This window comes from Penaeus vannamei, chromosome 8 (genome assembly GCF_042767895.1).
Source record: "Penaeus vannamei isolate JL-2024 chromosome 8, ASM4276789v1, whole genome shotgun sequence".
NCBI lineage: Eukaryota > Metazoa > Arthropoda > Malacostraca > Decapoda > Penaeidae > Penaeus > Penaeus vannamei.
Genome location: NC_091556.1, coordinates 4,047,379 through 4,058,998, shown reverse-complemented (window position 1 = coordinate 4,058,998; position 11,620 = coordinate 4,047,379). Strand labels below are relative to the sequence as shown.

The 11,620-nt window shown below is 40.7% G+C and overlaps 2 protein-coding genes across 3 annotated transcripts in view; one reads left to right on the top strand and one right to left on the bottom strand.

Moving 5' to 3' along the window:
* Positions 1-2,131, top strand: part of LOC113819904 (uncharacterized) — a 12,281-nt gene extending 10,150 nt beyond the window's left edge. For both annotated transcript variants that reach the window (XM_070124188.1, XM_070124187.1), the window contains exons 5-6: positions 332-478; positions 1,909-2,131. In XM_070124188.1, coding sequence (XP_069980289.1) covers positions 332-478; positions 1,909-1,911 — 150 coding nt within the window. In that variant the 3' untranslated portion in view covers positions 1,912-2,131. The remainder of the gene's footprint in view (positions 1-331; positions 479-1,908) is intronic.
* Positions 2,132-2,863: 732 nt separating this feature from the next.
* Positions 2,864-10,885, bottom strand: LOC113819913 (GILT-like protein 1). Its single transcript, XM_070123959.1, has 7 exons — positions 10,273-10,885; positions 8,423-8,507; positions 7,765-7,893; positions 7,307-7,438; positions 6,481-6,654; positions 4,609-4,755; positions 2,864-3,605 (listed from the first exon to the last, which is right to left on the bottom strand). The coding sequence occupies exons 2-7, from the start codon at positions 8,447-8,449 to the stop codon at positions 3,480-3,482; spliced, it is 735 nt and encodes a 244-aa protein (XP_069980060.1). The 5' UTR covers positions 8,450-8,507; positions 10,273-10,885; the 3' UTR covers positions 2,864-3,479.
* Positions 10,886-11,620: the final 735 nt, after the last annotated feature.

Sequence of the window (11,620 nt, the reverse complement as noted above, 5' to 3'; positions counted from 1 at the left end):
AGAGAGAGAGAGAGAGATTATCATTATATTAAATGGCCCTTCTTTTTTTTCCTAAACTAAACAACTTTAGGAGATTTGGCATGATCGTAGTAGTATATATAGCGATTTATTTTAATTTGCTGCTTTCAACACCACTTGAATGTCATATTAAAAAAATAATAATAAAAAGTCTTAGAGAATTGCATATTTTCATGGTAAAGATTGCATACTATATAGTTATTATCAATACTATCATTACTTAATCATTATCATCAGCAATAACAGTATCCAGCACTTAAAAAAAATCTTTAAACTCCACCCCGGTGAAAATAACCTGGTCCCTTTTTCGCAGCCTGTGTGTAAGTTAGACAGTGACTGTGAGGATAACCGTCGGTGCTGTTTCGACGCGTGTAAAAAGGACTTCGTTTGCATGGAAGTAAAAGAGAAACTCGAACACCCGGTTAGAAAGAAGGGAAGTGGAGAAACAGGAGAGAACCAGGTATGTGAGGCTTGTTTTTACTGTTGTTTTTTTTGTAAATGATTAGTTTTGTGATGCGCAATCTTTTTTAATCATCATGGTTGTTGCTATTGTCATAAAGCCTTTAATTGTGGAAAAGTATGAATGAGAACGAATATCTTCACAATACAAGAGATTTATTTAACCGGTTTCGATTCTATCTTCATCAGAAATTCATGTATTTATGACGAAGAGAGAATCGAAACCGGTCAAATACATCTCTTGTATTGTGAAGATATTCGTTCTCATTCATACCTTTCCACATTTATCAACATGAATACGGTTCAAGCTTTTAATTATTATGGTTGCAGTTACTGTCATAAAGCCATTGGTAATATAATAGTTAGTAGTAATGGGCTTAATATATACTTTTCTGTGTACATTGTGATTACTGATATATTACTGATATATTATACAAAAGTGACCCCTATTTTATGGCGATTGCTGTTGTCTCCCAATTTTAAAAATTATATTGCTGTTATTGTGAGTTTTGTTTCGATGATATCAATAAATGATAATTATTATTGTTAATATTATCATTATGGCCATTATTTTGTTTCTTATTCTTATTATTGCTATTATTTTTCTTATTCTTATTATTGCTATTATTTTATCTCATTCTTATTATTGCTATTATTTTTCTTATTCTTATTATTGCTATTATTTTATCTCATTCTTATCATTACTATTATTTTTCTTATTCTTATTATTGCTATTATTTTATCTCATTCTTATTATTGCTAATATTTTTCTTATTCATATTATTGCTGTTATTTTATCTCATTCTTATTATTGCTATTATTTTTCTTATTCTTATTATTGCTGTTATTTCATGTCATTCTTATTATTGCTATTATTATCATTGCTATCATTCTTATTATTGCTATTATTATAATTGCTACCATTATTGTTTTTATTATCATTCGGTCGGTTTGTTAAAATTGTGCCAGGCCTGACCCAACGAATATTCGTATAAACAGACATCCATATACACAGAAATAAATGCATATCTATCGATCTATCAAATAGATATACATTCAGTTTTTTTTTCTAATTGTAGGGTAGATATGCACGTCTAGACTGATATATATGTATTTATTCCTGTGTATGTGCATGTCCGTGTATCGATTGTCAATTAGGTCGGGTTTGGCACAGTTCTAACAATCCGATTATCGTCTTAATCACTATGCTGTTGTTAGTGACACCCACGCTTTCCACTGACACAATTCTTTACGTTCTCCACACAATTCTAACAAACCGATCAGTATGTTGTTGTCAGTGACACCCACGCTTTCCAGTGACACAATTCTGTACGTTCTCCACACAATTCTAACAAACCGATCACTATGTTGTTGTCAGTGACACCCACGCTATCCACTGACACATTCCTTTACGTTCTCCACCACTGTCAGTGACCACAGCAGCACCACCGGGTCGTTCAGTTCGGGTCGACGACTTCGGGGCGGCCTCGATCCTCCGTCAGGCTCCCGACATCGCCTCCTTCGGGTCCCACTCGCGGCGTCCCAGCGGAGGGGGCGTGGCGTGGTGCGGAGGGGGCGTGGCGAGGTGCGCTTGCCCCGCCCACAACGGATTCTGTATCTTTTGTTTTGTTTAATTAAACAAGTTGCAATTTTGTTTGCGATTTTTTTTTGTTATCTATTTTTTTTTTTTTTTTTTTTTTTTGTGGTGTTCTCTGTATTCTCTCTGTCTGCCTGTCTCTGTCTGTCTGTCAATCTCTGTGTCTATTTTCTCACTATCTCTAAAATATATGTAAAAAGGACAAAGAAAAATGTTTAGGAACACAAATACAAAGACAGTAACGTGTGCGCAAAGATAAAAAAGGAAACAGACAATAAAGAATAAAAATGAACGTTACGTTTCGAACTCGTCAGGAGATCCTCATCAGACGTATATCTGATGAGGAACTCTTAGCGAGACCGAATATATATACATATATATATATACATACATATATATATATATATATATATATATATATATATATATATATATATGTGTGTGTGTGTGTGTGTGTGTGTGTGTGTGTGTGTGTGTGTGTGTGTGTGTGTGTGTATAATAAGAAAGATGGAAAACTCACTGATAAATTGAAAGTAAAACTCCAAAAAAGAGGTAAAATCTAAGGCCTTTTTTAAACAAAGAAAATACAAACATACGATTATTTTTTGAGTCAAACAAATCAATTACGGCTCCAGCATTTTTTTTTTTTTTTTTTATGGAAACTCCCTAACAGATGAAAAACAAAATACAAGATCTGTATTTAAAAAAAGCAAAGAAAAAAATCTTTGCCCGTAAGTCAAACGTCTCAAAAAAGAAGAAAAAAAAAAACGGAAAAGAAAACACACAGAAAAAACCAACCAGTAAATCTTTATTTCCTAAAAACAAACAAAACAAAATTACCCAAAATGCTTTGCGCTTCGACCCGATTCAAAAAACATTCTCGTTCATTTTTATCAACCATTCTCGTTCATATTTTTTTTTAGTCAATCTCCTTCAGTTTTTGTTTGTTTTTATTCATTCTCGCTCAATTTTCTTAGGTCATTCTCGTTGATTTTGTTTGTTTGTTTGTTTTCCTTCATCCTTATTCAGTTTTCTTAGACCATTCTCGTTCATATTGTTTGTTTGTTTGTTTTCCTTCATCCTTATTCAGTTTTCTTAGGCCATTCTCGTTCATATTGTTTGTTTGTTTTCCTTCATCCCTATTCAGTTTTCTTAGGTCATTCTCGTTCATCTTGTTTGTTTGTTTGTTTTCCTTCATCCCTCCAGCTTTCTTAGGCCATTCTCGTTCATTTTGTTTGTTTGTTTGTTTTCCTTCATCCCTCTTCAGTTTTCTTAGGTCATTCTCGTTCATATTGTTTGTTTGTTTTCATTCATCCTTATTCAGTTTTCTTAGGCCATCCTCGTTCATTCTGTTTGTTTGTTTGTTTTCCTTCATCTTTATTCAGTTTTCTTAGGTCATTCTCCTTTATTTTTTTACCTGCTGGTGGCCCAAACTCTGACAGTAAGACCTAACTTCAGGTAAGTGGTTCAGTTTACTACACAGCGCCGAGGGGAACTTCGCCATGTCACCGTAACTTCTCACGACCACTTCCTGCATGGGAGAAAGGGAGAGGTTGAGGTGTTCAGGTGGAAGAGTTCATTTCAGCTGATTTTTTTAAGTGGTGATGGGGTTTTTAGGTGAATTTTTTAAGTGGTGGTGGGGTTTTAGGTGAATTTTTAAAGTGGTGATGGGGTTTTAGGTGAATTTTTAAAGTGGTGATGGGGTTTTAGGTGAATTTCTAAAGTGGTGATGGGGTTTTAGGTGAATTTTTAAAGTGGTGATGGGGTGTTTAGGTGAATTTTTAAAGTGGTGATGGGGTTTTAGGTGAATTTTTTAAGTGGTGATGGGGTTTTAGGTGAATTTTTTAAGTGGTGGTGGGGTTTTAGGTGAATTTGAAGCAGTGTAGAATTTAAGTGGATTTCAATTGTTTCAAAGTTTCAAGTGGTACAGAGTTTAAGGTGAATTTTTTAAGTGGTGATAGAGTTTTAGGTAAATTTTAGGTGAATTCTAAGCGGCGTGGAATTTAGGTGGATTTCAAGTGTTTCAAAGTCTCAACTAAGATTCAAGTGGTAAAGAGTTTAAAGTGAATCTAAGCTGAATTTCCAAGTGAATTTGAATTTGTACAAAGTTTCAAGTGCTAAATAATTTCCAAGTGAATGTCAAGTATTACAGTTCCAAGTGCTAAAGAACATTAAGTGAATTTCTGGTGAATTTTGAAAGTATGAAAGAGTTATGGAGTTTCTAGGTTCAAGTATCAACGAGTTCCAAGGAATTTGAGATTCAAGTGTTAAAGATGTTCAAGGTCAAGTGAAATCTTACTTCGATCTCTGTACAAACTCTTTTCTTCCTCTTTTTTCCCTTCCTTTCTCTCTCTCTTTCTCTTTCCCTCCCCTCTCCTCTCTCTCTCTCTCTCTCTCTCTCTCTCTCTCTCTCTCTCTCTCTCTCTCTCTCTCTCTCTCTCTCTCCCTTCCCCCTTTTCCCTCCCTTCTTCCTTCACCCTCCCTCCCTCTTTCCCTCTCTCCCTTCTCTCCCTCGCTCTCCCCATCCCACTTACCCCATCGATGAGCACAGTTGGTACATAGGAGAGGAAGGGCACCAGCTGGTACTGTCTCCTGCCAGCTGCCGCAAACAGCTGGTATCCCTCAGGTCCTACGGCGCACCTGTAGAAGGCTTTGGTATTCCTTCTTGATCCTTCGGCGCACTGGGGAAGGAAGGGGGGGGGGGTGTAGGATTCTTAAAAATGTGGTGATGGTGGTGTGAAGGGGAAGGGGGGAGGGGGAAGGGGGATGGGGTGGAAGTGCTAAGGAAGGAAGGGGGGGAGGGTTGTAGGATTCTTAAAAATGTGGTGATGGTGGTGTAATGGGGGAGGGGGAGGGGGGATGGGGTGGAAGTGCTAAGGAAGGAAGGGGGGGGGGGTTGTCGGATTCTTAAAAACGTGGTGAGGGGGGAGGGGGAGGGGGTAGGGGGAAGGGTGATGGGGTGGAAGTGTTAAGGAAGGAAGGGGGGGGGGTGTAGGATTCTCAAAAATGTGGTGATGGTGAGGGGGGGAGAAGGGGAATGGGGTGGAAGTGCTAAGGAAGGAAGGGGGGGAGGATTGTAGGATTCTTAAAAATGTGGTGAGGAGGGAGGGGGAAGGGGGGTGGGGTGGGAGTGTTAAGGAAGGAAGGGGGGGTGTTGTAGGATTCTTAAAAATGTGGTGATGGTGAGGGAGGGAGAAGGGAGGGGGGAGGGGGGAGGGGGAATGGGGTGGAAGTGCTAAGGAAGAGTGGGGGGGGGGGATTGTAGGATTCTTAAAAATGTGGTGATGGTGATGGTGGTGTGAGGGGGGAGGGGGAGGGGGATGGGGTGGAAGTGTTACGGAAGAATAGGGGGGGGAGGATTGTAGGATTCTTAAAAAAGATGTGATGATGGTGGGGGGGGGGAGTGGGGAGGGATGGAAGTGTTTAGGGGGGGCGGTATGGTGGTGGTAGGGGAAGATGCCGTGGGGGGTGGAGGGTACAGGTGGTAATAGGGAGATGGGGATGGGGATGGTTGTGGGGGTGGATGGTGGAGGAAGTGGTGGGGGTGGTGAGAGGGGTGGTGGTGGTGGTGGTGATGGTAATTGTGATCGTAGTGGTGGTGGTAGTAAGGTGACAGTTATGTTAATGATATTAATAATATTTTTATCATACTATAACTGACTAGAGAACCGAATTCATGTTGACAAATGTAGAAAATGTATGAATGAGAATGAATATCTTCACAATACAAGAGATGTATTTAACCGGTTTCGATTATATCTTCGTCAGAAATATATTCATTTCTGACGAAAATATAATCGAAACCGGTTAAATACATCTCTTGTATTGTGAAGATATTCATTTTCATTCATACCTTTCCTATAATTGACTAATTTTGCAATATATCAAAATTCCGACAACAACAACAATATCAACAACATTAATACTAACAACACAATAACAACAACAAAAAAGATCGTACATAAAATTTACGCAAATGTGGAAAGTTAACTAAAATTGAAATGATTTACGCATTATATATCATAATCACTGATGACTTAATTCGTCTTAAACATATATAAAACGAAACGGATTCGTCGAAAGCTTAAAATAATATATAAAAAGAACCATTAAGCAAATTATTGGAAAACAAAATAAAATTTACAATACAGACATGGAAATGAAAAAAATGAGCAAATAATAAAAGTAATTCAAACCAAACAAACCAATAATCAATCATAAGAAAGATCTATCAGATAATGAAATAATAAATCTGCAAATGACCCCCCCCAAAAAAAAAAAAAAAATTATAATAATCAAAAGATGTAAAAATACCCTGATAAAACTATAAAAAAAACAATCACAAACCAAGCAAACATTCCACAACATTTCAACATCACCAACAACCGAACAAACCGACTACTCACCGACAAAGCGGCCGACAAGATAGCCGAGTGGTCAGCGGAGCGCAACTGGTGCTGGTACTTCGTCAGGCAGACAGCGAACGCCACGCCCTTGTCAGCGGCGGCCAGGTGGCGCTCCGAGCACGAGATGAGCCGGTTCCCCAAGCAGTCGCCGGGCCCGTGCTGGCACCCGCCGTTCTGGGGCAGTAAGCGTGGTTAGGATGTACATACATACACACATTTATATGTACACATACATTCATACATATACATATATGTACACACATTTACATGTATACATACATTTATACATATACATATAGACACACACACACACACACACACACACACACACACACACACATATATATATATATATATATATATATATATATATATATATATATATATATACATATATATATATACATATATACATACATACATAGACACACACACACACAGACACACACACACACACACATTATATATATATATATATATATATATATATATATATATATATATATATATATATATATATATATATATAATGAAAACATACAAATAAATATCTAAATAAATATATATATATATATATATACACACGCACATATACATATATGTGTGTATTTATGTATATATACATATATATAGATATGTATATATGCATACACATGTATTTAAACAAACACACTAACTCTCTCTCTCTCTCTCTCTCTCTCTCTCTCTCTCTCTCTCTCTCTCTCTCTCTATATATATATATATATATATATATATATATATATATATATATATATATATATTCGGACACACCCACAAACACACATACACAACGTCAGCCGCCCACCTCCACCCGTCCGAAAGGCACGACCTCCACCCTGACGTAGTTCCGCAGCGACAGCTCAAGAGGAGCGAGGTAAGAGGTCAGGAACTGCTGGCTCTCGGCTGACGCTGAGGTCATGATGACGGTCATATTCACCTGGTTGAGCGAGGTCAAGTTTGGGTGAATTCAGTGGCTCTTTTAAGGTGTGTATTGAAGCTCATGAAAGGTTAACTACAGGAGGGGGAGGGAAGGAATTTCAGAACGTGGGGTGTTCTTTTAAAAAAATCTAAGTTCACGAGTTTTGGTATCGTAGACTCAGTTTATGTCGGTCCCCATTTATGACCAAGACGATAAAAAATCAGTTACAAAAATAAGAAAGACTAGACTTAAACATCATTATACATACCACAACAAAACAACACGATACCACAACAACACCAAACGCTATAATGCCACAAAAGACAAAAAAATAAATTTACGACCTTCGAAGGACGGTAAGCCAGAGCGTTTGAATTCCTCGCCTTCTTCTTGCAGATCTTGCCGTGATGGCCACAGCCGTCGGCACAACACACGGAGTCGCTCGGGCAGTGAGCGTCCAACCTGCACTGGCGCTGGAGAGGGAGAGAAAAGGGAGCTGTCTGAGGGGGAGATATGTGAGGAAGACTGGGGAGGAGAAAGGAGGATGGGAGAGAGGGAGGGAGAGAGAAGAAGAGGGGGGGAGGGAGAGGATGGGAGAGGAAGAGGGAGGGAGGGAGAGGAAGAGGGAGAGAGGGACAGGATGGGAGAGGAAGAGGGAGGGAGGGAGAGGATGGGAGAGGAAGAGGGAGGGAGGGAGAGGATGGCAGAGGAAGAGGGAGGGAGGGAGAGGATTGGAGAGGGAGAAGAAGGAGGGAGAGGAAGATGAAGAGAGAGGGAGAGATACAGAAATAGAGAGAGAGAGTAAGAAGGGGAAGAGACGGAAAGATGGAGAAGCCACAGCGAGCGAGTAAAAAAAAAAACACCAAAACTCACCCTCAAACAAAGAGAAACAAACTAAACAAATATAAGTAAACAAACAAAAAACAATAAGAATAAAACAAAAACACCATGCAACTATTAAACACAAAATAAAAACAACCTTGGCAACCCCTTCCTACCTACCTGCGCTCGTCTCCTAACACGTGACATGATCGGCAGTCCCGTGAGAGGACAGATGAGAGGCGGCGGAGGACAGAAGTCACAGCAACTAAAATAATCAATAATGTTGATAAAAACAATAACATATTTGGTTATAATAATACGAAGAGTAACTAAACTAAAATTATACCTATATGATCGCTCACACGTACAGTATCATGCTTGGGAATAATATACTATTTGACTGCGGACTTCAAGTCAAGTATTTATTATTTAGCAGTATTATTATTATAATTTCTATTATAATTTTCATTTTTATCACTAATATCATTATCATTATCATCGTCATTATCAATACCATTATCATCATTATCATCGTCATTATCAATACCATTATTATCATTATCATCGTCATTATCAATACCATTATTATCATTATCATCGTCATTATCAATACCATTATTATCATTATCATCGTCATTATCAATACCATTATTATCATTATCATCATTATTATTATTATTACTATCATAGTATTATTACTACCATTATCATCATTTTTATTATTACAAACATTGTTATTAGTAGTAGTAGTATTATCATTACCATTATTATCATTATCATCATTATAATCATAATATTTTTCTTCGAGGCAAATACACTGCATTGAAATAGACGGAAGGAAAGAAAGAAGGGAAGGGAAAAAGGGATGAAAGGATAGGGGGAAGAATAAAGAGGAGAGAGAGGAGCTCAGCGAGAAAGAGGGAGATGGAAGAGGGAGGGAAAGGGGGGCGGAGAAAGGGAGAGAGGGAGGAAGGGAGATGCGGAGGAAAGGATAGAGGGAGATAATTAGAGAGAAAAAATAACAAGAAAAAGAAAGAGAGAATGAGAGAGAGATGGAGAGAGAGAGAGAAGAGAGCGAAGGAGGTGAGGAGTTTAAGGAGGAAGAGAAAGGTGGAATGGGGGAAGGACTGAATTCAGGGAAGAGGAGAATAGAGAAAGAGGGAATGGAAGAGGGAGAGAGGAAGCGACAGGGAGAAGGAATCAGATGTGAAAGAGGGAAAGAGAAGATTTTTTAATATCATTATTATCATCCATGTTCTGTTCAAACTAAACAACACTTATTTCAAAACATTATATTCTATGCTTCATCTCACCACACCCTAAGACCCTTTTAATGAAAAATAAAGAAAAAAACTAAACAGCTATATACAGACATGGTGTGAAAAAAAAAAAAAAAAAAAAAAATAGTGTTTATTATACCAGCTGTTCCGTGACCTCTCCCAGACTTGAGGTTAAACAGGAAGTTTAGAAGCAGAACAGAAATATATTATATCTATACCTATAATAAATATATATGTATAGTATTTCGCAGAGGAAATAGATTATAACGGCCGGTTTGTTAGAATTGTTTGAGGCCCGACCCAAAGAATATTGGTATACTTGACATTTCATAAATAAAGAAATAGATGCATGTTTATCAGTCTAGACATGCATATCAACCCGGCAAATAGATGGTTAAATGTATATCTATCAGATGTATAGATAGATATGCCTTTATTTCTGCGTCTGTATTTATGAAAATTCATTGGCCCGAGCCTGGCACAATTTTAACAAACCGGCTGTAAGACAATAAACACACACACACACAAGCACACAAGCACACACACACACACAAACACACACATACACACACACACACACACACACACACGCACGCACAAACACACAAACACACATACACAAACACGCACAAACACACACACGCACACACAATTAGACAAATATACAAATATTCTGGTTGTAAATTCCTGAAATAGAATCTCATTTACCTAACGAACACAAAGAAAGATTTATAGGCCTATGATCCTTACCCAGAAGGTATGTTGGGAATGCACACATCAGTACATCCAGGAGGAGGAGGTGGGGGGTAAGTTGGAGGAGGAGGTGGGGGGTAAGTTGGAGGAGGAGGTGGGGGGTAAGTAGGTGGAGGAGGAGGTGGCTGAGTGGGTGGGGGTGGGGGGATGTAAGTAGGTGGAGGAGGAGGTGGCTGAGTGGGTGGGGGTGGGGGGATGTAGGTAGGTGGAGGAGGAGGTGGCTGAGTGGGTGGGGGTGGGGGGATGTAGGTAGGTGGGGGTGGGGGGATGTAGGTAGGTGGAGGAGGAGGTGGCTGAGTGGGCGGGGGTGGGGGGATGTAGGTAGGTGGGGGTGGAGGTGGCTGAGTGGGGAAAATGCAAATAGGAGGGGTAGTTGGTGGATATACTGGTGGAAGAGTAGGAGGTGGGCATATAAGTGGAGGACTTGGAGTGGTGGGGGGAGGTGGAGGTATGTAAGTAGGTGGAGGGGGTGGAGGGCGAGTTGGTGGAGGGGGAGGAATGTAAGTAGGTGGAGGAGGGGGTGGACGAGTGGGGGGAGGTGGAGGTATGTAAGTAGGTGGAGGGGGTGGAGGGCGAGTTGGTGGAGGGGGAGGAATGTAAGTAGGTGGAGGAGGGGGTGGACGAGTGGGGGGAGGGGGCGGTATGTAAGTAGGAGGAAGGGGTGGAGGGCGAGTTGGTGGAGGGGGAGGAATGTAAGTAGGTGGAGGAGGGGGTGGACGAGTGGGGGGAGGGGGCGGTATGTAAGTAGGTGGAGGAGGGGGTGGAAGAGTGGGGGGAGGTGGAGGTGGATAGGTGGGGAAAACGCAAATAGGAGGTTCAATTGGTGGGTACACTGGTGGAAGAGTGGGGGGTGGGCATACAAGGGGTGGAGGTGGGGGTGGGTATGTGGGTGGAGGTGGGGGTGGGTATGTGGGTGGAGGTGGGGGTGGCTGCGTTGGTGGGGGAGGGGGTGGCAGAGTTGGTGGGGGAGGGGGTGGCAGAGTTGGTGGGGGAGGGGGTGGCAGAGTTGGTGGGGGAGGGGGTGGCAGAGTTGGTGGGGGAGGGGGTGGCAGAGTTGGTGGAGGTGGGGGTGGCTGAGTGGGTGGGGGTGGAGGAAGAATGCATATAGGTGGAGAAATAGGTGGATAAATTGGTGGCATGGTGGGAGGTGGACATATTAGGGGAGGGGGTGGACGTGGCTAAGTGCGAGGGGGTGGAGGTGGGTAAGTAGGAGGGGGTGGAGGTGGGTAAGTAGGAGGAGGAGGAGGTGGGTAAGTAGGAGGAGGAGGAGGTGGATAAGTAGGAGGAGGGGGTGGAGGCGGATAAGTAGGAGGAGGGGGTGGAGCCGGGGTTTGCAGCTTCAAGC

Excerpts from the sequence above, each read along its gene's own strand:
- LOC113819913 (XM_070123959.1), bottom strand. The coding sequence starts at position 8,449 with ATGTCACGTGTTAGGAGACGAGCGCAG. Across the intron at positions 6,655-7,306 it reads TGCCTTTCGGACGGGTGGAG|AACGGCGGGTGCCAGCACGG; the intron begins GTGGGCGGCTGA and ends TTACTGCCCCAG. Across the intron at positions 4,756-6,480 it reads TCTTGTCGGCCGCTTTGTCG|TGCGCCGAAGGATCAAGAAG; the intron begins GTGAGTAGTCGG and ends TTCCTTCCCCAG.